At 46.1% G+C, this 25270-nt stretch overlaps 5 protein-coding genes and 1 pseudogene across 5 annotated transcripts; 3 read left to right on the top strand and 3 right to left on the bottom strand.

Moving 5' to 3' along the window:
- The first annotated feature begins 10089 nt into the window (after nucleotides 1–10089).
- Nucleotides 10090–10570, top strand: LOC130399057 (histone H2A). Its single transcript, XM_056604962.1, has one exon. It carries the CDS (start codon nucleotides 10131–10133, stop codon nucleotides 10512–10514), a length of 384 nt encoding a protein of 127 aa, XP_056460937.1. The 5' UTR covers nucleotides 10090–10130; the 3' UTR covers nucleotides 10515–10570.
- A 1056-nt stretch (nucleotides 10571–11626) lies between these two features.
- Nucleotides 11627–17483, top strand: LOC130402448 (uncharacterized). The gene is made up of 5 exons (XM_056606613.1): nucleotides 11627–11971; nucleotides 12654–12710; nucleotides 13454–13562; nucleotides 13801–13931; nucleotides 17064–17483. Exons 1-5 carry the CDS (start codon nucleotides 11665–11667, stop codon nucleotides 17426–17428), a joined length of 969 nt encoding a protein of 322 aa, XP_056462588.1. The 5' UTR covers nucleotides 11627–11664; the 3' UTR covers nucleotides 17429–17483.
- Nucleotides 17484–18172: 689 nt separating this feature from the next.
- On the top strand, nucleotides 18173–18631 carry LOC130399202 (histone H2B 1/2-like). The gene has a single exon (XM_056604970.1). The coding sequence runs from the start codon at nucleotides 18206–18208 to the stop codon at nucleotides 18581–18583; it is 378 nt and encodes a 125-aa protein (XP_056460945.1). The 5' UTR covers nucleotides 18173–18205; the 3' UTR covers nucleotides 18584–18631.
- A 137-nt stretch (nucleotides 18632–18768) lies between these two features.
- On the bottom strand, nucleotides 18769–20566 carry LOC130398853 (histone H1-like). Its single transcript, XM_056604948.1, has one exon. It carries the CDS (start codon nucleotides 20079–20081, stop codon nucleotides 19419–19421), a length of 663 nt encoding a protein of 220 aa, XP_056460923.1. The 5' UTR covers nucleotides 20082–20566; the 3' UTR covers nucleotides 18769–19418.
- A 1191-nt stretch (nucleotides 20567–21757) lies between these two features.
- On the bottom strand, nucleotides 21758–22228 carry LOC130399153 (histone H2B 1/2-like). Its single transcript, XM_056604968.1, has one exon. The coding sequence runs from the start codon at nucleotides 22188–22190 to the stop codon at nucleotides 21813–21815; it is 378 nt and encodes a 125-aa protein (XP_056460943.1). The 5' UTR covers nucleotides 22191–22228; the 3' UTR covers nucleotides 21758–21812.
- Nucleotides 22229–22918: 690 nt separating this feature from the next.
- Nucleotides 22919–23779, bottom strand: LOC130399347 (histone H4-like; annotated as a pseudogene).
- Between the last annotated feature and the right edge of the window lie 1491 nt (nucleotides 23780–25270).

The following is a 25270-nucleotide window of genomic DNA, read 5'->3' as shown; positions in this document are numbered from 1 at the left end:
AGCTGCCAGCCGGGAATCTCATTCAAATATTGACCCAACGTGCGTCAGGGGCATACAGGGCACGATAATGAAGGATTTCACCGGTAATTCACAAAGTTACAAGGACACGCACTCACTCGCTCATGTGGAGGCTGGGGTAGAGTGATTAAGAAGCAGTTATCTTTAGTTTAATAGTATTGTTCTACATCAGCAATGTGGTCATTAGTTGGAGGAAGCAAAACAACGAAGGTGCAGTTGACGCAATGACTCATGGGATGTGTTTTACCAGATGTTTAAACGTAAAGAAATGTTGAACGCTTGGAAGTCCCTGCGGTTGCTGATGTACTTGATATTGGAGACTGGTGTTGTTGTGTCAAACTCAGCTGTTGACTGCTGTTGGCAGATTGGCCCGGGCAATGAATGTGTTAAGTAGTGAGTAAGTAGGTGAGTAAGTTAGTGAGCTAGTGAGTCATGCAGTGAATTCGTCATTCGTACTTAATTGTAACTGTTTTGCTTATTTCTGTGATCTCTGTGTCAGCAACAAGAGTCCCTGGTCCCCGGTGATCAGGTGTGTCACTCTGCACCATCACCGTCGCCCCTCTGGGGAATGTCTGTCGGTTGTGTTCATCTTGTGTTGGCCCGCTGGCCCTGGACCCGGGATGACCCCCGACGTTACCACATCGAGGAGGCAGAGCCTCAACATGGGCTTCTAAAAGCAGAAAGTGGGAATGATTCATAGGAATCCTTCCCACTTCCTGCTACCGACGGATTCCGACTTCTGCCCCGATTTAAGTCACGGAGAGCCCCGCCTTACTGTGTTTTTTTTTACCAAACTAGAACTTTATCTGAAACTGCAGGTAGATCCAGGTGTGTGTGTGTGTGTGTGTGTGTGTGTGTGTGTGTGTGTGTGTGTGTGTGTGTGTGTGTGTGTGTGTGTGTGTGTGTGTGTGTGTGTGTGTGTGTGTGTGTGTGTGTGTGTGTGTGTGTGTGTATAACTAGTGAGTCAGGTCTGAGGGTCAGGAGACGGAGGGGGACGTCTGGTTGACAGACAAGTCGAGCTCCAGCCATGTTCTCCTGAAAGCAGACACAACCTGTCAACGAGAGGGAGAGAGAGAGAGAGAGAGAGAGAGAGAGAGAGAGAGAGAGAGAGAGAGAGAGAGAGAGAGAGAGAGAGAGAGAGAGAGAGAGAGAGAGAATGAGAGAGAGAGAATGAGAGAGAATGAGAGAGAGAGAGAGAGAGAGAGAGAGAGAGAGAGAGAGAGAGAGAGAGAGAGAGAGAGAGAGAGGGGGGACATAGAGAGAGAAGGGAGAGAGAGACAGAGAGAGAAAGACAGCGAGAGAGGGAGTGTCTTTTTCCTCAATGGAACATTAAGGCCCCTTCCTTTCCATGACAGTCCTCTGTCTTTGTTTTCATGTTTTGTGTTGCAAAGGGAGAAATAGAGAAATGTAACACACTCTGTACTCTAACAGGAATGTGAGCGGGGGGCGGGAGCTAGAGAGAGAGATGGAGAGCTAGAGGGGGTGTAGGTCGGGGAGAGACTAGTGGCTGCTGGGGCAGGTCAGCGTGTCCCCAGAGTGCACGTACATGCACACTGCCTTGCAGCTCGTTGCTTCAGCGGACCTCACACGATGCTCTGGATTGCAGGAAAGGAGATTTACATGACAACAAAGTGGGAAAAGGGCACTTTTCAACATTTAAAGATCTTAGCTGTGTGAGCCCTTTCTAGATGATGAAGCCGATGATGAAAATGATGCACTTATTCTACACAAACATAACATGTGACTGGCTTCAGAACAACATGAGCATCAAAGTGTACTTTGATGTACTATTGACATGATAACTGAAACATATTAACATGTTTATCTTCAAAAGGTAACGCCCCTGGTCTGACAGCCTTAACAGATTAAATGCTAAATGCTGGGTTTAATTATTTTTTTAAGTGATTCGTTGTGGATGATAACATCGCCCCACAGATTAAATGCTAAATGCTGATTAAATGCTAACAGATTAAATGCTAAATGCTGGGTTTGATTGTTTTTTTAAGAGATCCGTTGTGGATGATAACATCGCCCCACTGCAGGCTGACGCTTACAGATAACATCTGAAACTGACAGTCAACAGCTAACAGGGGCGGATGATGTCATAATATTGTTATTATGATATCATCCAGAGACCGTGTTCAGCTTCAGGGGCCCTCCGCTGGCCCTCTGCTGGGGATGCTGTGGCCCTCCAGCGGAGCCACGCGCGTATTTTAAATACAGTCTCCAGTGATCCACCTGAGGGTCCCTGCTCCTGGGAGAACCTCATTGGCCTCTCTCCCTGCCCTGAGGGACCTCTCCCACAGCCTTATGGGCAGCCTCTCTCACTCACATGTACACACACACACACACACACACACACACACACACACACACACACACACACACACACACACACACACACACACACACACACACACACACACACACACACACACACACACACACACACACACACACACACACACACACACAAATACCTGTGGTTTATAGAGCAAAGAAAACACACTGAGGAAAGAGTTGGTCAATTATCAACTCTCCGCGTCGGATTTCACATTTTTCGCGCATGCTTGAGATCTTGCGGCCGGGGGACGTGAGCCGGCAGTAGAAGGAGACGTGGTCGTTTTGTTGTCGCCATTGACAGATGAACAATTCTTATTTCTTTATAAATATAAATATTAAATTATTTCTTTATATGTTCATGGTTGTCGCCGTCGGAAAACGAGAAACGGCGATTTATTTAAAAAGGTGACGCAGAAGATGGAGGAGGCCGGTGCCATGCCGTTACCTGCCTTTAAGAAGTGTATCATCAACATGCGTTCAGTACACACTACGCTTTGATTTCACACATGGCAGAATTAAAATTACATGTTTTCCTAAACGTTGGTCATCAACAAGGTTGTAACTTCGGGCACATCTGTCAAAATAAACGTTTTTTGCTTCTGACGTGCATACGATCTTTATTCATTCATTGCGCCGCGACCGAACTGAAGGGGATATTCTCTGATATCATGAATCTTAAGACTGTGTCGGGTTCTCCGACTCCCTGTTACTTCCACAATAAAAACTCATAGTGGGGGTTATCTCGGCCATGGTGGAGAAGGAATTTGGGGAAAGGAATTTTTACTTTGACTCTCTGAAGTCAAGATTGAAACGCTACATGGAGGAGAAAGGGGTTGTTGCCGTGTGCGGGACAGCTGTCAGTTCACTTCGGGTCTATGTCATTCCTCCGACACTCCATTGTTCCGACCTCTCGGTCGTATGCAGACTCCTGTGGCTGGACTCCACCCTGCTGAGTGTGATGTGAGTAGCCCTGATGCCACGTGAGTCGACTGTAAGTAGGCCAGCGAGTGGAAGGAGAAGGAGGAAGAGGAGAAGGTGGTGGAGCACAAACATGCACTAACCATGACGTCAACCCCATTTCACCCGACCCCCAGCCCCCCCCCCCCCCCAACCGGGGTCAGCCCGGGTCTGGTGACTGTAAGGAGACACACTCACACATACGCAAACAAACAGACCTACGCACTAAAGCGCATTTCCCACATAGTTCCCGGTAGATTACTTGGATAGCGTTGCAGGCACCGCCAGAAATACCCACTATTCACACACGTTGCTACATTCAGGAACATTTCCTTCTTGCGCCCGTACACACATGGCATAGCAATGCCGGAGTGCCCGGGAGAAGGCCAGCAGGTGGCAGTAATGCAACACAGCCCCATAAAACACGTGGACTGAGTAGAGATCCCCTTTTTTTGCATGTGTTCGGATAGTTTCAGTAGCTGGTTTGCAAACCAAATAAGCCACATTCGTTGTGAGATCGGATCGCCAAAAAGAAAAGGGCTCGCATCAATAAACTGTAGTGGATTCAAACACGTCCTCAGTGTTGTCTTGAGATTGATTTCCCTCACTTTACAGCGAGAGAGTCAACAGCTGTCTGCTGTTATGACCTGAGAGAAACAAGCTGAAATACACACAACGGAAAGTGGAAAACTCAGACTCCTCCAACTTAAAACCATTTTTTTTACTAAACGTTTACTTTAACCACGTGTCTGGCATAATAAAACCTGCACGTCATACTTATTAGACAGTAATGTGTTGTCCCATGTCCTGTTTGGTTATTGAATGAGTCACAAGGATGAACAGAGGACAACAGACAAGGTAACTGAGGTGTCATCAAACCAGGAGAGGAAATAAAGACAGATTGAACGACGAGATGGAATGAAGAATGAAAGCGGCGAGGAAAGAGATGACAGAAAAACAGAAGGGTAGATGAAAAGACAGAAAGAAAGAAGATAGGAAGATATCAAAACAAGATTAAGAAGGATCCATTGGTATATTTATAACCTGTTGCACAATACCTCACATTCCTCCCCTGCAGATAAACCTCCCCCCTCCTTGTCTTACACCTGGAGAGCGAAGGGGGAGGGAGGGAGACAGAGGGACTGAAGGCCAAGAGTGAGAGGGAGGGGGAGAGAGATGGAGGAAAGAAAAGAGTGAGAGGGAGGGAGATGGAGGGAAGAAAAGAGGGAGAGGGAGGGGGAGAGAGATTGGGGGAAGAAGAGGAGAAGAGGGAGAGGTAGGGGGAGAGAGATGGAGGGAGGGAATGGCGGAGAGGGGCAAGTATTAGAGAGTGGGAGTGGGAGAGACATAGGAAGGGAGAATCTAAAAGCAGTAAGGGAGGCCGGAGAGAGGGAGGGGGGGAGAGAGAGGGAGGGAGGGAGAGAGAGGGAGGGAGGGAGAGAGAGAGAAAGGTCGGAGCGAGGGAGAGGGAGAGAGAGGCCTGAGAGAGGGAGAGAGGGAGGGAGAGAGAGAGGGAGAAGGAGGGAGGGAGGGAGGGAGGGAGGGAGAGATGTCAGAGAGAGGGAGAGAGCGAGAGGGAGAGAGGAGAGAGAGAGGGAAGGAGCGAGGGAGCGAAAGAGGTCGGAGAGAGGGAGAGAGAGAGAGAGAGGGAAGGAGAGAGGGAGAGAGGGAGGGAAGGAGGGAGGGAGAGAGGGAGGGAAGGAGGGAGGGAGAGAGAGGTCGGAGAGAGGGAGAGAGGGACGGAGGAAGAGAGGGAGAAACGGAGGAAGGGAGGGAGGAAGGCAGGCAGCATGTGAGGCGCTCTCCCATGCAGCCAGAGGGTGATGTGTGTCGGTGGGATCGTGACGAGGACATTATGCAAAGAACACTGTGAGCGGACACGCCGAGCCCAGCCGGGTGAGGAACAGGTCAGGGCCGGTTCTGTCCCCGCTCCCTTCAGCAGCCCCGACGATGACACACTTAGAGCGGGTCGGTCACAGCTCTTTTAGACGGAGCAGAGAGGGGAGAGGGAGGGGTGGAGCCTTCATCTGCTCTGCGTTAAAACACACAAGCTGTAAGACTTGGATAATCCCCCCCCCCCCCCTGAAAGGGTTTCTCAACCTGCTGACAGGCAGCGTTGCAGCAGAGTGTTGCAACATGTCTGGTAATCGGCCCCGGGGAGAGGCCTCCGCAGAGGACCGGGGGACTTGAGAAACTGGCCCCAACGCTATGGGGGGGGGGGGGGGGGGGGGTCCTGGCCCGACACTGGGTGGTGCGGAGTGGGCCGGTGTGTCCAGACTAGGGCTGACACGGCAGCGGTTCAGATCACAACACCGTGACCCAACAACTGAACTCATCGGATATCTGTTTTGAAAATCGGACCGCAAACTATGACCGTACAAACGGGTGAAATGAAGGACGTTTTGTAGCATTGTGTTATTAAAAACACAAGCGGTGCTGTTTGACACTTTAACCCTGGCCATATTGCACAATACATTGCACAATGCATTTCGTACATCTCCCTTTCTATCCAGTTTTAATTTTACATGTATTTATTATAATCTTAATTTCTGTTAAAACTTACATAGTATTTGATATTTTTTTATTCTATTTTTTAATTTTTGCATGCAACAAATAAAAACCCTTGAATCTTGAATCTTAATAATGATCAACAAGTTAACGTTGATCATTGACTTGCTGGGCTCCACGACCCCGGCCTAGCGTAAATAGACACCGCCCGCTGAGGTATTCCAGGTATATCGGGCGCGCCTCTTCCTAGAAAGCCTTCCTCCTCTGATAGGAACCCAGCAGGACATGCTCTGACCTGAGGAACACCTGACTCATCTCCAACGTCTAAAAACAGAATGGTGCACCGAGGGGGGGAGGGAGAGAGGTAGGGGGGGTTGGGAGAGAGGGAGGGGGGGTTGGGAGAGAGGGAGGGGGGATGGGGAGGGAGGGAGGGAGGGCGGGAGGGAAGAATGTAGGAAAGAAAAGATAGAGGACAAAGATTCATTCATACATACAATACAATTTTTTCTAAGTAGCTGTCAACAAAGTCATTTCCAATATGATCACAATGTGATTGCGGGGGAAGGCATCTGTAACACAATGATGTGACCGAAAAAGAGCTTGTGATTTGGATGTAAGTGAGAAAGCCAGCACTGGAGGACAGAGGAGGAGGAGGAGGAGCAGGAGGAGGAGGAGGAGGAGGAGCAGGAGGAGGAGGAGGAGGAGGAGGAAATGGTAGAAGAGAAAGAGGAGAAGGAGGTGTGTCCTTGAGCTCAGTATGCTCTGTGACTAGAGCCCAAGACGTCAGAAGATGAGTCATCGTGGAGGACACACAAAAACACACACTCACACATCCACACCGTAGACACACACACACACACACACACACACAGAAGCACACACACACACACACACACAAACACACAATCACGCACACAAACACACACACATACACAGTGAAATCCATCTACATGACCCGTTATCCACACGTAAGCATTCATACGTGAAAGAGACATTCTGGTTTTTCAGTTTGTTAAGTGGAGCAACAGTAACGCTAGGTCGATAGAAAGCCACAGTCGTTTCGAATCACCCAATGAGGAGGAAGCACTGGGGGGAAGGGGAAAAAACACCACAGGTTGAGTAGCATGGTCAAGACTAAAGGATGAGGTCAAAGGTAAAGGCCAAGGCCGAACCTTGACTGCGAAAGGGGCCGCATTCATGTGGAGCTTCACTAAACTGTGACCACTCAAATAACTTCACAACTAGACCCTCCTGAATGCCAGGCACTTCCTGCTGGGCATTAATGTAGTAAAAGGCAGGAAACATACTTTTATGTTTACATTATACTATTCTGAATACACGTAGAGATATATAGCTGTGCATACTGTGTGTGTGTGTGTGTGTGTGTGTGTGTGTGTGTGTGTGTGTGTGTGTGTGTGTGTGTGTGTGTGTGTGTGTGTGTGTGTGTGTGTGTGTGTGTGTGTGTGTGTGTGTGTGTGGGTGTGTGTGTGTGTGTTTGTGTGTGTGGTGCACGCTGGTTTTTGTGCTCAGAACGATTTCCCATCGGGGGTCAGAGGTCAGTTCGTTTTGGCTAACACATGCTTAGGATCTGGAACAAGAACCCGCTGACCTGCACCAACTCAAACACACCGACACACTCACAAACAATCTCTCTCTCTCTCTCTCTCTCTCTCTCTCTCTCTCTCTCTCTCTCTCTCTCTCTCTCTCTCTCTCTCTCTCTCTCTCTCACACACACGATAAGCCACCCATGGGTGCTAACATGACTTAATTGTTCCATCTCCAAACAACAGCCACCCTACTCCTCCACTGGGGGTTCACACATATCTGTGACCACTACACCTCGGTGTAATCCATAGGTCGCCAGTAGTGAGTTTTCTCATTCGCCTGCTGCTTTAATGATATGGTATAAAATGCTGTTTTATTGATGTGGTATAAAATGCTGTTTCATTGATATGGACCCAGGTGTCCAGTCCCTCTCACAGCCCTACACATGCTTTGACCTTCAACGTGTGGTGTAGCTCACATCCTGGACGTCTGGCAAACACAAACACACATACATGCATGCATACCTAAACACACACACACACACACACACACACACACACACACACACACACACACACACACACACACACACACACACACACACACACACACACATACATACATACATACTGTACATAAACACACACAAACACAAACACCAGACAAACACACAATGCATTAGAAAGCATATGACCCAATTCTCCTTCAGAAGCGCTGATCACAGCATTTCTCTCTCTCTCTGTATCTTTCACACAGACGCGCGCACACACACACACACACACACACACAACACATGCATAGATAGACATATGCACATGCCTAACCCTGATACATACATTTACACAGGGGCACAAACAGCCTGTACGTGTGTGTGTGTGTGTGTGTGTGTGTGTGTGTGTGTGTGTGTGTGTGTGTGTGTGTGTGTGTGTGTGTGTGTGTGTGTGTGTGTGTGTGTGTGTGTGTGTGTGTGTGTGTGTGTGTGGATGTGCTGAGTGAGCGCGTGCTGCAGTCTGGGTATCGGGCGGCCATGCTGCCCTGAGGCGCTCAGACTACACGGCTCTACTCTGCTACGCTGCCCAACAGAGACAGTAAACCCAGGTCTCCAGTCAGGGCGCTTACCGCACGAACATGGCCACCTAACTATTCTCAGACAGAACTTTACCAAGCAGTTATGATGAGGCATGCCATCTTGGAACGTAGTGTATAGCGGCGTGCCCTATACATACATGCAATTGTGTAGGGCTCAACAAAACAATTATCTTCACGTCATGACCCGCCCTAGTGTGCCAAACTTCGGTTCAGAAGCATTTTAAGCTGTGCTTACAGATGCCAAGAACCGTTAGCCAACTTACGTTCCACATGAGGTATGTCAGGGTAACTTGGTAGCCTGATCTAGTCTAGTGAATTTCTTTTATAGATAGATGACATTCCAATCCCCGTGGGACCCCCTTGAACAATTAAGGAAAAATGTGTATTTAGTTGTGTTTATCGTTATGACAAGCTCAAGAAAGGAACAAGCTTCATGTGTCGCTTTAAAGTTTTGTCATAAACAGAAGAAGCTTCCAAAAGCTGATGTGTTGTGGAAGCGAGTAACGCCTCGTGCCCACTGCACCGTCAGTCAACGGACGTCAGAAGGCGTGGCTGACGGATGGGGGAGTAGTCTTTGCAGATGCATCCGTCAGCCAATCAAATCGGTTCGCCGGGTTCTTCCCGCTTCTTCCTGCTTGTTGCGAGGCAAGATTACCCGCTTTCCCACTTTCCAGTATCGTCAGAGCCCGAGTCGCGTCACAGTGCTTAAATTTGCATACGCGATCTGATTGGATGACGGATCCGTCGCTGCCGAAAAAGTTGAACATTTTTCAACTTTTTGACGGTGGCGAACGCTCCAAGTCAACTGACGGATCCACAATGCATTGCGCGACCGTCCCCATTCAAAGTCAATGGGCAACGGACAACTGACGGAGGTAGTGGGCACGGGGCGTAACGCTTGCCTTGCCTGCGACACCGTCAGGTGGATTCAAGGTCAATTCTCAATTAGTTATACCGCCCTCTGATGGTGGTTTGGATTCGTAGCTCAGTGAGAGAATGCTTGTAGTTGTTCAGTACATTTTGATGTAATATTATAGGCCTACTGAGTCAGTGTACGCACAACTTTGAGTGAAACGGGACTGCATTTACATCCAATAAAAATCTCTCCAGTTATTGATTGTAATTATATCTGTTTTGCTCAATAAAAATGGTACATTAGGTTTTACAGAAATGCACAATTATAAACCATTGCCGCTGTGTTTGTACTAGATGTGCTTCAGAAGGAAATAGTGTATCCCCAATAGCGCCATTGACAAACCAACAAAAGAATAAAAGACTGACTAGAGAGCGTCTACCACCCCCAAGTGGTAAACCTGCCTCATTACATCCCTAGGTTACAATGCCAATGGCCTTAAGGAGCGGCGTGTTATTGCAATAGGTTCTAATTATTTGCGAGACTGAAAACTAAATAAAGATACAAGTAGTGGAGGGAATTTGAAGTAAAAGTCATAGAGAAGGCATGAATATGTTTACAAAGACAAATATGTTACTTCCCTCCCAGCTTTTGTCTTGGATCCAACACCACTTGAGCGTGACGATCATGATGGAACTGCATCGTGATTGGTCCATATTTTCAAGTTGCAGACGGCCAATGAGCAGACACCTTGATGGGGATATATACTAGAGCATTTCACTTAATTCCTTAGTAATCTCACCGAGAAAACCTGAACATGTCTGGAAGAGGTAAGACCGGAGGAAAAGCGAGAGCTAAGGCTAAGACCAGGTCATCCCGTGCCGGGCTCCAGTTCCCAGTAGGCCGTGTCCACAGACTTCTTCGCAAGGGTAACTATGCTCATCGCGTCGGTGCCGGAGCTCCAGTCTACCTGGCTGCCGTGCTTGAGTATCTGACCGCTGAGATCCTGGAGTTGGCCGGTAACGCCGCCCGTGACAACAAGAAGACCCGCATCATCCCCCGCCATCTGCAGCTGGCCGTGCGTAACGATGAAGAGCTCAACAAACTCCTCGGTGGAGTGACCATCGCTCAGGGCGGTGTGCTGCCTAACATCCAGGCCGTCCTTCTGCCCAAGAAGACCGAGAAGCCCGCCAAGAAGTAAACTGAAAACCCATCTACAATAACAAAAGGCTCTTTTAAGAGCCACTCAAATCTACTAAGAGATATTCCGTCCAGAAAGTCAACTGAAATAATTATCTCAAATGATTAGAAGCAGGATGCCCCATTCTGATCTTCTTAAAATCTTTACATGGACCTTACTGTTTATTAGGGTAGTTTCATGAAAGGGTGGACATAATACATCAAAACAAGATAAAAGTAATTATATGAAACTTCAAGTGGCCAATAATTAGGCCTACGTTGATATGGTCCTTGAGGTTTGCTCAAGAGTATCACGCTTCAGAGAATTATTTTCTCAATATGCCCATTTTTATGCTAAACATGATGAATGGCCTAGCAATTAGTTGCTGCAATGAGCGCTCAAAGTCTCACGTCTCCAGTAAAAGCAAGAGGTGCTAAAACACCGGTTGTATAAGGGTAATGTTTCATGGGGTAAAGCTTCGCTAGGTATTTATTTGTTCTTTATACATTGTAGGTTTAGCCTACTGCTGATTCATTTGTGTTTATTATTTATTTTTATACAATGCAAGTATGCTAGATTCAGTAGCCTAATTCCAACTATAAATTGTAAAATCTCCAAATTTACGAAACTTTATTGGTATGATTTTGATATTTCTAGCATAATTTTCTTTCTTCATGCACCCACTAGGATACATCGGTTGATTACCAAAAACAAAAATCTTAAGAACTGAAACGGGTTTAGGTGAAATAACTTTATTGTTTGTTTTCTTTGTAGAAATCCTGTTTGGAAAATTTGTGTTAGACACACCACGAACATGCCAAATGAAGCTCATCACACTAATTAGGAAACACTTATCTTATTCTTCATATAATTTAGATAGGCTACATTCACTAAACAGTTATTTTTTTATATGCTGTTTTATCGATATGCTACGAAAGCCATCGCCCGCTCGAAGTTATATTAATAAGTGGGTTATGATTTTATTTTTAATCTAGTTGTGTAGAGGGAGGGTTCTGTGCTGAATAAAGGGCAATGGGAGGGGCCTGTAGGGAATGGGAGGGATCTGTAACAGTAGGCTGCCCCGAATCTCTCGAAGGTCCTCAGGAAGCCTTTATAAAGTCAGAGCGCTCGTTCAGTGTCTCATTGAGTAGACTACCAAAGCTTCTGGAAAATGTCAGGACGCGGCAAAGGAGGAAAGGGGCTCGGAAAAGGAGGTGCCAAGCGCCATCGTAAAGTACTTCGTGATAACATCCAGGGAATCACCAAGCCCGCCATTCGCCGTCTGGCCCGTCGTGGCGGTGTGAAGCGTATCTCCGGCCTCATCTATGAGGAGACCCGCGGTGTCCTCAAGGTGTTCCTGGAGAACGTGATCCGTGATGCCGTCACCTACACCGAGCACGCCAAGAGGAAGACCGTCACCGCCATGGATGTTGTCTATGCCCTGAAGAGGCAGGGACGCACCCTGTACGGTTTCGGCGGTTAAACCATTTTTCGACCAACAATAAACCCAAAGGCTCTTTTAAGAGCCAACCAAATAATTCTAAGAGATTCTTACCATGATCTACGTTTCAGTTTGCGCTGAATAATTGTTATGGACATAGTATCGGTTGGTGTTAATGCCACAATATTAATAACTTGTTGCCTGTTGTGAAAATAGTAAACTGACCTGAAGTCAGATGGTGATTTAGACTAATTAAACGGTATACCGAGAGTAGATATGGCGGTAGACATATGACGAATGCCTAGATGCATCTAATTCTAGAAACGATAATCCAATTTGGTTTTCGAATCTTGACACAAACATTTTTGAACACTAATGTGTTTTTGATTCATCAAAGTTTATTATTTTAGGCTGCTGAAATCCGACATGAATAGAGAGTAGCGCTGCCACTGAAATAAGGCCACTTAACGAGCATTAGAATCTGCCAAAATAAGGTTAAGTGTGGATTGATTTAAAGAGACTTATAGCGAGAGTCTTAAATGCTACAATGGAAACTCATAAACTGAAATAATACAAATTATGTTCAAAGCGTCAGCAAATCATCTGTCATTAACGTGAAAATGGATCTCAGTTCTTAGGCAAGTTTAAAGTCAGCTTGGGTTCTTTAGAAATAATATGCGGGGTGCCTATTGTAAAAATTCGGTTAATTGTTGGGGCAGTCCAGTGGGACATAGAGTCTCTGGTGTGCTTCGCCCAACCAGACAATGCTGCACCCAGTCAGTGCCCTGTAAACCGCCTGTTTGTCCCTGTGTCCCTCCGTTCCCAGGACTTGTAGTGCGGTCATACATCCCGACTCTCCTGCCACCCTGGAGCTAGGCGCACCCAAGCCTTCATCCGCCTTCGATTTTGGTGGCCTACCATTGGAGGTGATGTTCATGCCTTTGTCTCTGCCTGTTCCGTCTGTGCACGGAGTAAGAACTCCACACAACCTCCTTCCGGCCTGTTGCAGCCCCTACCCATACCCAAGAGACCCTGGTCCCACATTGCTCTGGATTTCGTTACTGGTCTTCCACCATCTGATGGTAACACCACTATTCTCACAGTTGGTGATCGATTTTCCAAATCAGTCCATCTTGTTCCATTACCCAACATCCCTTCTGCCAAGGAGACAGCCAACTTAGTCATTGTACATGTGTTCAAGTACCATGGATGGCCTGTGGATGTAGTTTCCGACAGGGGCCTACAGTTCACGCCTCACTTCTCGAAAGCCTTCTGCACTCTCATTGGTGGTTCTGTCAGTTTGTCCTCAGGGTACCATCCCCAAAGCAATGGCCAGACGGAGTGAGCAAATCAACAACTTGAGACTAATTTGCGTTGCATGGCAGCTGAGAGACCTCTCTCCTGGAGCTTCCAGCAACCTTGGGTTGAGTATTCAATTAATTCCCTCCCATTTGCCTCCTCAGGGCTCTCTCCTTTTGAATGCTGTCTCGGCTACCAGCCCCCCCTATTCCCTGCTCAGGAGGCAGAGGTCAGCGTGCCTTCAGCCCGGCGGGCCTTCGTCCGCCGTCGCCGTCAGACATGGAGAAGGACACGGACGGCTCTGCAGCATGCCTCGGTCCAGATGAAGTGTCAGGCTGACCACCATCGCTCTAAGGCTCCTCCCTATCTTGAGGGACAGCATGTCTGGCTGTCTACCCAGGACATTCCGCTCAGGGTGGAGTCTCGGAAACTTGCACCCCGCTTCATTGGTCCTTACCCCATTGAGAGAATTATTGGCCCCGCTGCTGTCCGTCTAAAAGTTCCCCCCAACCTCCGCCGCATCCATCCCACCTTCCATGCCTCCAGGGTTAAGCCCTTTGTCTGTAGCCAGCTCTACCCCGCCCCCAAGCCCCCTCCTCCACCGCGAGTCATTGATGGCTCAGAGACCTTCACTGCTCACCAGCTCTTAGAGGTCCGTCGCCAGGGCCGCGGCCTCCAGTTCCTAGTCGACTGGGAGGGTTACAGTCCAGAAGAAAGGTGCTGGGTTCCACCTTGTGACATTTTTGACCGTTCACCCAATAAAGACTTTCTGGAGAAACATCCAGTTCCCCCACTTAAAACGCCGGGATGCGTCCGGAGGAGGAGGGGTACTCTAAGGGATCCTGATATTCAAGTTCCTGTTTTTAGAAACATGTGCTTTTACTTACATTTTGTAGGTCTGTTGGTGGGGTCATGTGCTTTTCTGTTTGTTTTGTACTTTTGACTCCACCCTGTTACTCCTGTCTTGATTCGAATTGCTGCCTCTTTGTGAAAACAGCCGTTGATAATGTGTGTTGATTGGTTTGTGGGTATTTAACCCTCATAGGGTGTTCGTTTTTTTGTTACACAGGAGGTGCTGCTGGGTCTGGTGGACCCATTGCATTTTAGGCCTTTTAATTCAACATAATCTAACTTTTTTTTTAAATACTCACCAAATGGTTACTTCAACCCAATTGCAAGTAATATAAACAACACATATGTTAAATTTGTTCCCTTTACCTTTGTTAAATCACATTTATGAATAGAGGTGCCACTCGTTTTTGTTTATTTTCGTATTAGCATGTAATAAAATAAGGAAATGCATCATAAAACAGGCATAACTGGGAAATTATCAACATCATTAGAAATTGAAACATACTCAATAACATCTGTCTGAACAACACATTAAGGCCTTTGAACACAGCCATTATACGTATATCAGTCTATACCACACATGAGGGGCAGAGTCTCACTGTGTGTGTATTGCATATGTATTTTTTGCACTGGTTGCATGTATATTGTGTTTTATATTATTATGTATTATGTATATTGTGTATTTGTCTTTTACGTTTCGGAGCTGGCTGATGCTGATCCCACTCTTCAAACTCAGTGTCAGACTCTGAATTTTCAGAAATGTTATCCTCACTTTCTGAAACTGTTTCCTCTGCATCACCATCAAAACCCTCTGTCTCTTCAAACATCAACTGTAAGGCAGTCTGAACAGAGAATCACTTTGCCATCTTGATCAGTTGTGGTATTGAACCACGCTGACAGAGATTTTTTATAGTGTCAGATCCCCAAGCTTGGTTCCCGCAAGACAGAGGGTGAAATGTGTGGGAATATAGATAGTGTTGGGTGCTCCAATGTTGCAACCTTGTGCGGGAACAGTGGGTGCACAGACTGTGGGTGCTCACACCAAGGGCCCATTCACCTGCTTTACTCTCCACACACACACACACACACACACACACACACACACACACACACACACACACACACACACACACACACACACACACACACACACACACACACACACACACACAGAGGAGAAAGGGAAAATATGAGGGTGCACAGAACCTATGATTTCCACACTTAAACTAGCTCCGGGTCCACTGTACCCGAACACCCTGTGTGTAATATAAATGTGATGGGGGGGTATACAGGGGGGGGTCCTTGAAAATGTTTTCAGATTCATGTTCCTCACAGAAAATGAGCCAAAGCCAATGAATCTTAGTTCAAAAAAATAATTATTTGTATCACTTTTATAAAGCTAAAAACTGAAAACGGGTCCCACAGACCCGAACACCTTATGAGGGTTAAGCTCAGTGTGCCAATCAGTCTCTGTTGGATCGTACCAGTATGTTCCCTATGCCTTGCTGGAAATAAACCCAGAGAAAGTTTTTGAAACCAAGCCTTCTGTCTGCAATTGGATCATTTTCTACTGAATGCCTAACAAGTCTTCTGGCTTGAAATGGAGACTGCAAACCGTCTTTTGTATTACGGCTGTGTCTTGTCCAAACTTTGGGTGATGATAGCCCGTAGCCACTGTTGGCAACACTCCAAATCTCTAGGTAGGAGATGAAAACTTACCAATTGCCCTTTCCTTGTCCTGCTTAAACATCCCGGTACCATGCAAAAGTTCACCATTTCCAAAGAAATACAAACGTGGAGTAATTTTCTAATTAGTTCACCAATGAGTTCATAACACTAGAAATGTTGCGTGAATGTGATTTTCAACTGACCTGGATCCCGCAGAGGGAGCAATTCAAGTTACGGTTGGAGAACACGGAAAGACATTGGGAGATGGAGACTGCGTTGAGGAGGGAGGAGATTGCGGCAGCCTTCAACCAGTCATTCCTAGGTGTGCTGGGGCAGCTTGTGGAGGCAATGCGGGACCGGCGTTTGTGACCCCAAGACTGGACCGATCACAGAATTTTGCATCATAGGCACTTTTGGCACACAGAGTAGACGTTGCCATTTTAATTATTGTTTGGATTCTGCACTTTTTTTATATATTGTTTGGATTTTGCCCTTTTTTGACTATATATAGTTGCCTATGCTGTGCTGCATTCTATGCTTTATTTTGGTTTTAAAAAATAATTTCTATACTTGTGATTTGTTTCACAATTTCCTCTTTCATCTGCACTGTTTGGAAAAGTCATCACACACAAAAGAACCATACCTATTTCTCCCCATAAAAACGGGATTATTAAATTCTCATTGTGTCCACTCCTGGGAGGTGATGGATCTCAGTACCCTGGCAACTGAGACAAGTCGAGAGACAGCTGGGGTTGGATAGCAATATCATGGTTCTTCTGTTGAATGGAACGCAACACGTTTAATGGCAAATGGACTGGAACTTAGAAATGTGTTCAACAGTTACAAGTGTACCAGAAGATGTTTGTGTGCAATACACATTGTTAAAACCTAATCTGAATTTTGGAATTGTTAATTATACCCATGTGAGGTTTGATAAGGAGGAGGGGGTAGATGGAGGGTGTGGTACGGTGGAACATGTTATTGAGTATTGAATCTTAATGTATTGAACATTGTGGAAGGAAAATATGAAGACTGGTTTAAGTTCTTCAAATTAACAGGGTTAATAAATATGTATTCAATAGATTCGTTGTTTCCCACATTCTAGCCGCACGGCGGGTAATGCACCTTCATATATGTCATCGACCATAAACAAGACATATTTGTATAGTCTTCTACGTTGAAGATGGACATCGTCCTATTCGGATAGGACCCGGAGGTAAGCTGAGTCCCCTCCCTCTCCCTTTGTCCCCTCCTCCTCCCCCTCCTCCTCGCTTTGTCAACTCCGCCTTCTTTTGGCCCCTCCCCCGGAGCTGTCCCTACAAGAAGCAAGATTTTCTCTGTTACGTTATCATTCTGCATCAACATGTCTGGACGCGGCAAGGGAGGAAAGGGACTCGGAAAAGGAGGCGCCAAGCGTCACCGTAAAGTGCTGCGTGATAACATCCAGGGAATCACCAAGCCCGCAATCCGCCGTCTGGCTCGTCGTGGCGGTGTGAAGCGTATCTCCGGCCTCATCTACGAGGAGACCCGCGGTGTCCTCAAGGTGTTCCTGGAGAACGTGATCCGTGATGCTGTCACCTACACCGAGCACGCCAAGAGGAAGACCGTCACTGCCATGGATGTTGTCTATGCCCTGAAGAGGCAGGGACGTACCCTGTACGGCTTCGGCGGTTAAACCAGTCCCTCAACCAACTATAAACCCAAAGGCTCTTTTAAGAGCCACCCAAATTAATTTGAGGAGCTTCCGACTAGTGTGCTTGTAGGCCTATATCATATTATAATAACTTGTAAAGTCGCACTTACAAATGACGCGACTTGTAGTTGAACGCAGCAGTCAGTTTCATGAGCCTACATTTTAATAAGTATCATTTAACGAAGGCAAATGATCTAAATGTAGGCCTACTCGATCTACAACAAACTTGAATACAAAAGCAGTAGTGCTATATTTCCAAAAGACCGCGCGCTCTTCAACTGACATTTACTATGTTATGCATGTTGTCCTTATCATACATAAGGAGCTTTTTGTATAATCTGGATGTGAATAATACTTTGACGGACTTTTGCGTTACATTTATTTATCTTACGCCTTTTTCCAAATTTAAAAAGGAAAGAATCACCGCCTTAAATTCCGTAGCCTATGTGAATATCCACACAGTCAGTAGGATCGCTAAATGAATGCTTCTAAGAGGTGGAAATCAAAAGTTAGGCACATTTTTTTTTGAGGATAGGATTCATATAGTTTAATGTACCATTCAATATGCATGGTTTTAGGGGCTTTATGTAGGCCTATATAGTGAATCTTTACTACTATTGAACGAATATGCATCCCATCCGACAGGATACAAAGGATCTGTATTCTAGCCAATCACACAAATGACGGCCCCTTGTTGATCTGCATACGCCTCCCATAAATGCGCCAGCAGGTCGCTGGTCTGACCACTAGACAGACATCATGCCTGCTGACGTTGCTAAACCCGCGCCCAAGAAGGGCTCCAAGAAAGCCGTTTCTAAGACCGCTGTCAAGGGCGGCAAGAAGCGCCGAAAGACCAGGAAGGAGAGCTATGCCATCTACGTGTACAAGGTGCTGAAGCAGGTCCACCCCGACACCGGCATCTCCTCCAAGGCGATGGGAATCATGAACTCCTTCGTCAACGACATTTTCGAGCGCATCGCCGGTGAGGCCTCTCGTCTTGCCCACTACAACAAGCGCTCCACCATCACCTCCAGGGAGATCCAGACCGCTGTCCGCCTGCTGCTCCCCGGTGAGCTGGCCAAGCACGCCGTGTCTGAGGGCACCAAGGCTGTGACCAAGTACACCAGCTCCAAGTAGACTACCACTTGATCCAAACAAACGGTCCTTTTAAGGACCACCCAATACATTCCAAGAGATAATCCGTACCAAACAATTTGTCACTATCAACCAGATATGCAACGTTTCTCTATATGGAGTTCAATGTGTTGAAGCATTAGTTGCTACTGTTATTGCCATCCTGTTGGGATTAGCAATCGATTTTTTTCTGAATGAGTTTTTAAACATAGGTGCGTCAGTAGTATAATGCAAACGTGAGGTCGGAAAATCACTGAATGCAATAGGTCTATGACGAACTTCACTAAATTGAATTTAATGAACTATCCACAATATTCAAATGTTGAGACGGACCTTTATGTAGGGATAGTATATAAATGTACGGTTGTATACATCTCCATCACGAGATGTCAACTCCTGTTATGACGACGAGATGGTGTTGGTTGAACCACGTTACCACTCAGCGAGTCTCCTTTTGTCAAAACGTGGGACTGCGGCATAAAATAAACGACCTTTGCCATTCCCGCGTTTTACTTTTCGAATAAGAACGACTAGATTAATATTAATTATGCAGGATAACTAGGCCTACGTGTTTTGTTACACAGTAAGTAGTTGGCAGCTATCATACATGAACTATGTAGGCTATTTAGTATAGTAAATACCAATAAAGTAACATTGGATCTCAAGTAGATACACTACATAACAGAAGATAAGGTCGATTCATGAGGTAGTGCATTAGATGAAGAGCATATAACAAACGTCTTAGAATTAACAAGAATAAAGGCTCTTAAAGTTGTGTGGTTGGCTCTTAAAAGAGCCTTTGTGGGGCTGGGGTTCAACATAACCCATGCGGGAACATCTACTTCTTCTTTGGGGCTGCCTTTTTAGCGGTTTTGGGTTTGGTCACCTTCTTCACTGGCGTCTTCTTGGCTGGTTTGGCAGCCTTTTTGGGGCTCTTCGCTGCCTTCTTGGGGGTCTTCACCACCAACTTCTTAGCTGCGACTGGCTTTTTCGCCTTTTTCGGAGTTACTTTCTTAGCGGCAGCGGGCTTTGCGGCAGCAGCCTTCTTGGCTGCGGGTTTCTTGCTCTTCTTCGGTGTAGCCTTCTTTACGGCGGCGGGTTTCTTTGCAACGGGCTTCTTTGCAGCGGGCTTCTTAGCTTTTGGGGCGGCAGCCTTTTTGGCTGCTGGCTTCTTCGCCTTGGCCTCCTTGTTCAGCTTGAAAGACCCAGATGCACCGGCGCCCTTGGTCTGGACCAGGATTTCTTTCTTGACGAGTGCTTTGATGGTGGTGTTGACGCGGGAGTTGTTCTTGTCAACGTCGTAGCCGTCGGCGGCCAGAGCCTTCTTCAGAGAGTGCACGGAAACTCCGCTGCGCTCTTTGGAAGCAGTGACCGCCTTGACGATCAGCTCGCTCACGCTGGGTCCGGCCTTCTTAGCCTTCACCACCGTCTTCTTCTTCGTTGCTTTCGCCGGGGCGGCGGCAGCGGCAGCGGGGGCAGCAGCAGGAGCAAGTTCAGCCATCTTCTTCGGTTGGTATGATTCGAGGGTCGGATCAAAAAGTTGTCCTTGGTGCGCCAGTGGGCTGTCCTTATACACGCGATGAGAACCGTAGAGACTCAACCACTGAAGGTTTTCCCGGTGAGGAAGAAATGTCGCCTCGTTTGTGTTTCCTCCATAATTGTATCCGGATTAAATTCATACACTATGTCAATATTAGACACGACACCGTAACAAACAACAAGAAGACAAGTTATATTTTTACCGTACCAAGTTTTATGAACCGTCGATGTCGGGAATATTTCTTAAACATCGTAGATTGTGACGTGACGTGGTTGTGATATCACTTAGGTTTATTTGAGATTCGTTTATAACAATACGTTAAGACTTAAATAATTCCGGCAGGGCTTTTAAGATGACTGATATTTCAGAGAAACTGTTGGTATGGCTGAATATGTCCTGCGTGTTTGTAGTATAGGCTAAAATGAACGTATTTCGTGGCTGGTAAACACAGGCTTTAATGTAGGGTTGCATATAGCAGCCAGGACAATCAGACACGTGGATATAAAATACATTGCCTATCTTTGTCATCAGGATTATAAGGCTTAACATTGCATGTTTAACATAAGACGTGGTCGTTTATATTGTGAAAACTTTACATGTTCCAGATCAATAATGAACCAAACCACGAAGCCAGGCTAATGAATCATTGCTTTTCGTTTCAGTTAGGACAGGTTTGCCGTCAAATAGTTGTATTTATTTATGTAGTGGTAATAGGCCTATTTGAGTTCGAAATATGAGTGACACTACACATTAAAATATATTGCCTACGCAAATAAATGACAACCCTTTTCATTGAACTCTGTAAATGCAAGTCAATCAGGCCCGACAAGGACAAGCAATGAGTGCAATGCAGTAGGCCTACTCGTCTTTACGTTTAGTTGTTTTATGTATTTAAGTTCTAAATAATAAACTAAAATATTTTACACTGACAAGTTTTCACATGTCTGGCTTTTCACAACACTTGCGTTTAGGCCTACTCTAATAACCACTCAATGAGTTATCACTAGTGTACAGGCGTAATAGAAGATTCCCCTTGGGCATCAAATCTCAGAGTTCTTATAGTAGGGTTGTGTTCCTAAAAAGGACCATAGGTTTCAGATTAAGTAAAGATGTTTAGTCCTACTGCCAACTGCGCAAATACTTATCTGGATTGTCACTCTGAAAACACAGCGTCTAAACAGCACCTGTTTAGTGGGCATCTTTGATGCAAATAAACGTAGGCTATATTGTAGCGTATTTGGGTGGTCCTTAAAAGGACCATTTGTTTAAGATTAATTTATGTTTACATGGTGCTGGTGTACTTGGTGACAGCCAGGCCTAACAAAGTTTTCAATATCTGGAAGCTGTATGATAAGCTCTTAAAATAGACTAAGTGTTTTCATTTAGCTATATATTTTCCAAGCCTCATGGAATAAGCAAGCGGTGCAGGAACAGCGCAATAATTTATTCGGCAGTTTAGGAGGTAGTCTAAATAAATCACAGCTAAATTGCACATATATTCGTGGGCATCGTCATTTTCTGTTCACAATTTAGCCCCTTTTTTAGAGAGGGTGAAAGGTATTCATGACTTGATCTTGCTTTAACGAGGAAATGACTCGGAAAATAAAATGTTTTTGATTCAAATAAGGAAACTCTTGTAGTGTAGTTAGGTGGTCCTTAAAAGGACCGTTTGTTTAAGATAAGGTGGCAAGTTTACTTGGAGCTGGTGTACTTGGTCACAGCCTTGGTGCCCTCAGACACGGCGTGCTTGGCCAGCTCACCGGGGAGCAGCAGGCGGACGGCGGTCTGGATCTCCCTGGAGGTGATGGTGGAGCGCTTGTTGTAGTGAGCCAGACGAGAGGCCTCACCGGCGATGCGCTCAAAGATGTCGTTGACGAAGGAGTTCATGATTCCCATCGCCTTGGAGGAGATACCGGTGTCGGGGTGGACCTGCTTCAGCACCTTGTACACGTAGATGGCATAGCTCTCCTTCCTGGTCTTTCTGCGCTTCTTGCCGCCTTTCGCTGCGGTCTTAGATACGGCTTTCTTGGAGCCCTTCTTGGGCGCGGGTTTGGCAACTTCAGCAGGCATGATGTCTGTAGAAAATGAGACCGCGTTCGACTTCAGTATATATAGGAAGAGCATGCAAATCAGCAAGGGGAAATGCCTTTGTGTGATTGGCTAGAATGCAGGAGTGTTTCGACTGGATGACGTCGCAGTTGATGAAGCAAATAATTAACCGCGCATCAAAATAACCGCGCGCGGGCTTTCTAAATAATATGATCGTATGATATATAGGCCTATATATATAAATATATATTTTTTTTTCATTTTTTTTTTTTCTCGTATTTCAAGTTCTGTGTTAGATTAATTTATTCCTAGGCATTGTTTTGATATTAAGTGTAGTAAGTGTATTTGTTTTTTATCTTAAAGAGCAAGCCAGTACAATACGCTATAAGATGGAATTCCGAAAAAATTAGAAGGCCCCAGCCAACGTTTTTTCCATGTGGAAGTGTAACGTTCAACTCCTCTGTTGGGAGAATGGCTATATAGAACATTTCCTTTTTTTCCCCCTGGAATTGTATATTTCGGCAACAGAGCTAAAGATAGAGATTAGTCGTTTTTGATCATGTTTACCACTCGGCTTAAAAGTTATGCAAAACGTATGAGGATGCCCTATCTGGAGATATGTGGCTATCATCAATGTGAAAACCATCAAACAATCGTGGTAGGTATAAATATGATAGGAAAGCTTTTTTAGACTTATTTGGGTGGCTCTTAGAAGAGCCCTTGGGTTTATAGGTGGTTGAGAGACTGGTTTAACCGCCGAAGCCGTACAGCGTGCGTCCCTGCCTCGTCAGGGCATAGACAACATCCATGGCGGTGATGGTCTTCCTCGTATGGCGCGTTTCCACTGCAGGTTGTGGAACGGATCGGTTCGCAAAGGTGCGGTACGGGTTGCGTCTCCACCGCCAAAAGTGGGCGTGACCCGGACTTAGACGTACCCGTTTTGGCCTCGTTTTCAGGACACTTCCGTTGGGGTAGGCTACTGAAAACGAGACGAGACGCCTGAAAGGGTCCTGGGAAATTCTAGCTACACACCCCCTCCGTTGATTGGTCGACAGAATCATCACTTCCGGGCGACGTGGGGATAAAAACAAACAAACTTTAGCCTCGAGGTATTATTCTTTACAATTAACATGTCGCGTAAAACGCTTGCTTGGGTGAACAAGGAGGTGGAGACGTTCGTCTGCATTCTTGGGGAGGAAGACGATGTTTACGATGTTTAGGTAGCTGCCGCGGCGATCGACATCCGGCCTACCTTAAAGGGTAGGGTACTGTCGGCGGTGGAAACGCGACCTCGGAACTGAGCTGGGCTATACCGCCTCCTCCCTACCGCACCTTTGCGAACCAATCCGTTCCGCACCCTGCAGTGGAAACGCGGCATTAGCGTGCTCGGTGTAGGTGACGGGATCACGGATCACGTTCTCCAGGAACACCTTGTGGACACCGCGGGTCTCCTCGTAGATGAGGCCGGAGATACGCATCACACCGCCATGACGAGCCAGACGGCGGATGGCGGGCTTGGTGATTCCCTGGATGTTATCACGGAGAACTTTACGGTGACGCTTGGCACCCCCTTTTCGGAGTCCCTTTCCTCCCTTTGCTTTTTAATACATTTTATTTAAATTATGCAGGTTTTACAATTCAATTCAAGAAAATACACAGTTGAAAACAACACATTTGAATAGTTTCACAATGTCAATAAGTGCCATGGTCTCATCATAGACGGATTATGACATATCGGGCCCCTGGGCACGTGGACTCCGCAGCCCCCCCCCCCCCCCTTCCAACATAAACACACGCACCCAGAATACACACACACTTATTGGCGATAATAAGTCATTGGCCGATACCTGCAACTCAGCAGGATTTGTAGCACAGGAAAGGCAACCTCACAATAATTATACAAATAAAAAATAAATTAATCTTTATTTAACCAAACAGGACAAAAAAAATACATACCGTATTGGTCAGAATATAAGACGACCCTGATTATAAGACGACCCCCGTTTTTCAACACAAACATTTGGAAAAAAAGATTTGCAGACCACATTTGCAGAACAAATAATTAATGACAATAATAATAATGCCAGTGATGTACACTGTACTGTACATATTTTGCCTTGAAAGTGCCTACGGCACTTTCAAGGCAAAATATGTACAGTATGATTCAAAATGAATATCAAGCAATAATCAAGCAACATTGTGAATATTTTTAAATAACAGAGAAAATACAGGCCACATATTTAACTAAACTTAACTAAAATTCGCCAAATTTCTCCTCCGATGTCTCTCTATTCCTCACACGCGTCCTCTGCCCCGCTGTGTTCGCTCTCGCTGTCATCGCTCCCCAGCTGCTCCGCTTACAGCGGCTCCTCCCAAAGCGCGTTTTCTCTGACGTATTCAAAAACTCTCCGGTCAACCTCACTGAAACGACCACTTTGAGGACCACGGTAGGATTTGCGCTGACTGTTGGCATCTTTGAGACGTTGTTTAGGTGCTCGCCATCTTCTTACGTTACACTCCGTGACCCCGAACTTCTTGGCAGCTTGGCAGTTGTTACTTGACTCTGCCTTATTGACAACCATTATTTAAAAATTGGCATCATAGCTCCTCCGCTGTTGTTGATTGACCTGACCCACTTTTGAGCCACTTGTCTCTAAATGCCTGTCTTTAAACACCGGTAACGGTCTGGTTGTTAAGGACGCTGGACTACTTCTTCCCGGAACCAATTCCTGGCGCCACCTGCGGCCGCGAATGTGTATTGACATTTAAATGTAGAGGCGAAGAAGAGAAACTGCGCTCTGAATACTAGACCCCGAATATAAGACGACCCGACTTTTTCGGCCCTATTTCGAGGGGAAAAAAGGCCGTCTTATATTCGGACCAATACGGTAATTGATGCAATTTATGGTGATTTGAACGAATTTCGAATGCACCGCTTTCAACCACAAATAAAAACGACTTAAAACAACTCAATACGAACAGTTCCTTACATTAATTGACAGTAATGCATTTCACCTATGAAATGCATTTTTTCCGGGCTCTGTTCCGTGCGAAATCCTCCACGATATCATCAAAGTCCAGTGCATTGGTAAGGTCGCTCT

This window comes from Gadus chalcogrammus, chromosome 2 (assembly GCF_026213295.1).
Source record: "Gadus chalcogrammus isolate NIFS_2021 chromosome 2, NIFS_Gcha_1.0, whole genome shotgun sequence".
Taxonomy (NCBI): domain Eukaryota; kingdom Metazoa; phylum Chordata; class Actinopteri; order Gadiformes; family Gadidae; genus Gadus; species Gadus chalcogrammus.
Note: the sequence above shows the minus strand (reverse complement) of the source record. Positions and strands in the feature narration are given on the sequence as shown.

What these genes read in the sequence shown, in the direction of transcription:
- LOC130399057 (XM_056604962.1), top strand. Translation starts at nt 10,131, where the DNA reads ATGTCTGGAAGAGGTAAGACCGGAGGAAAAGCGAGAGCTAAGGCTAAG.
- LOC130402448 (XM_056606613.1), top strand. Translation starts at nt 11,665, where the DNA reads ATGTCAGGACGCGGCAAAGGAGGAAAGGGGCTCGGAAAAGGAGGTGCC. An exon ending in ACCAGACAATGCTGCACCCA is followed by an intron (nt 12,711 to 13,453) that starts GTCAGTGCCCTG and finishes TTCCCTGCTCAG; the next exon opens with GAGGCAGAGGTCAGCGTGCC. An exon ending in GTTCCTAGTCGACTGGGAGG is followed by an intron (nt 13,932 to 17,063) that starts GTTACAGTCCAG and finishes CCTCCCCCGGAG; the next exon opens with CTGTCCCTACAAGAAGCAAG.
- LOC130399202 (XM_056604970.1), top strand. Translation starts at nt 18,206, where the DNA reads ATGCCTGCTGACGTTGCTAAACCCGCGCCCAAGAAGGGCTCCAAGAAA.
- LOC130398853 (XM_056604948.1), bottom strand. Translation starts at nt 20,081, where the DNA reads ATGGCTGAACTTGCTCCTGCTGCTGCCCCCGCTGCCGCTGCCGCCGCC.
- LOC130399153 (XM_056604968.1), bottom strand. Translation starts at nt 22,190, where the DNA reads ATGCCTGCTGAAGTTGCCAAACCCGCGCCCAAGAAGGGCTCCAAGAAA.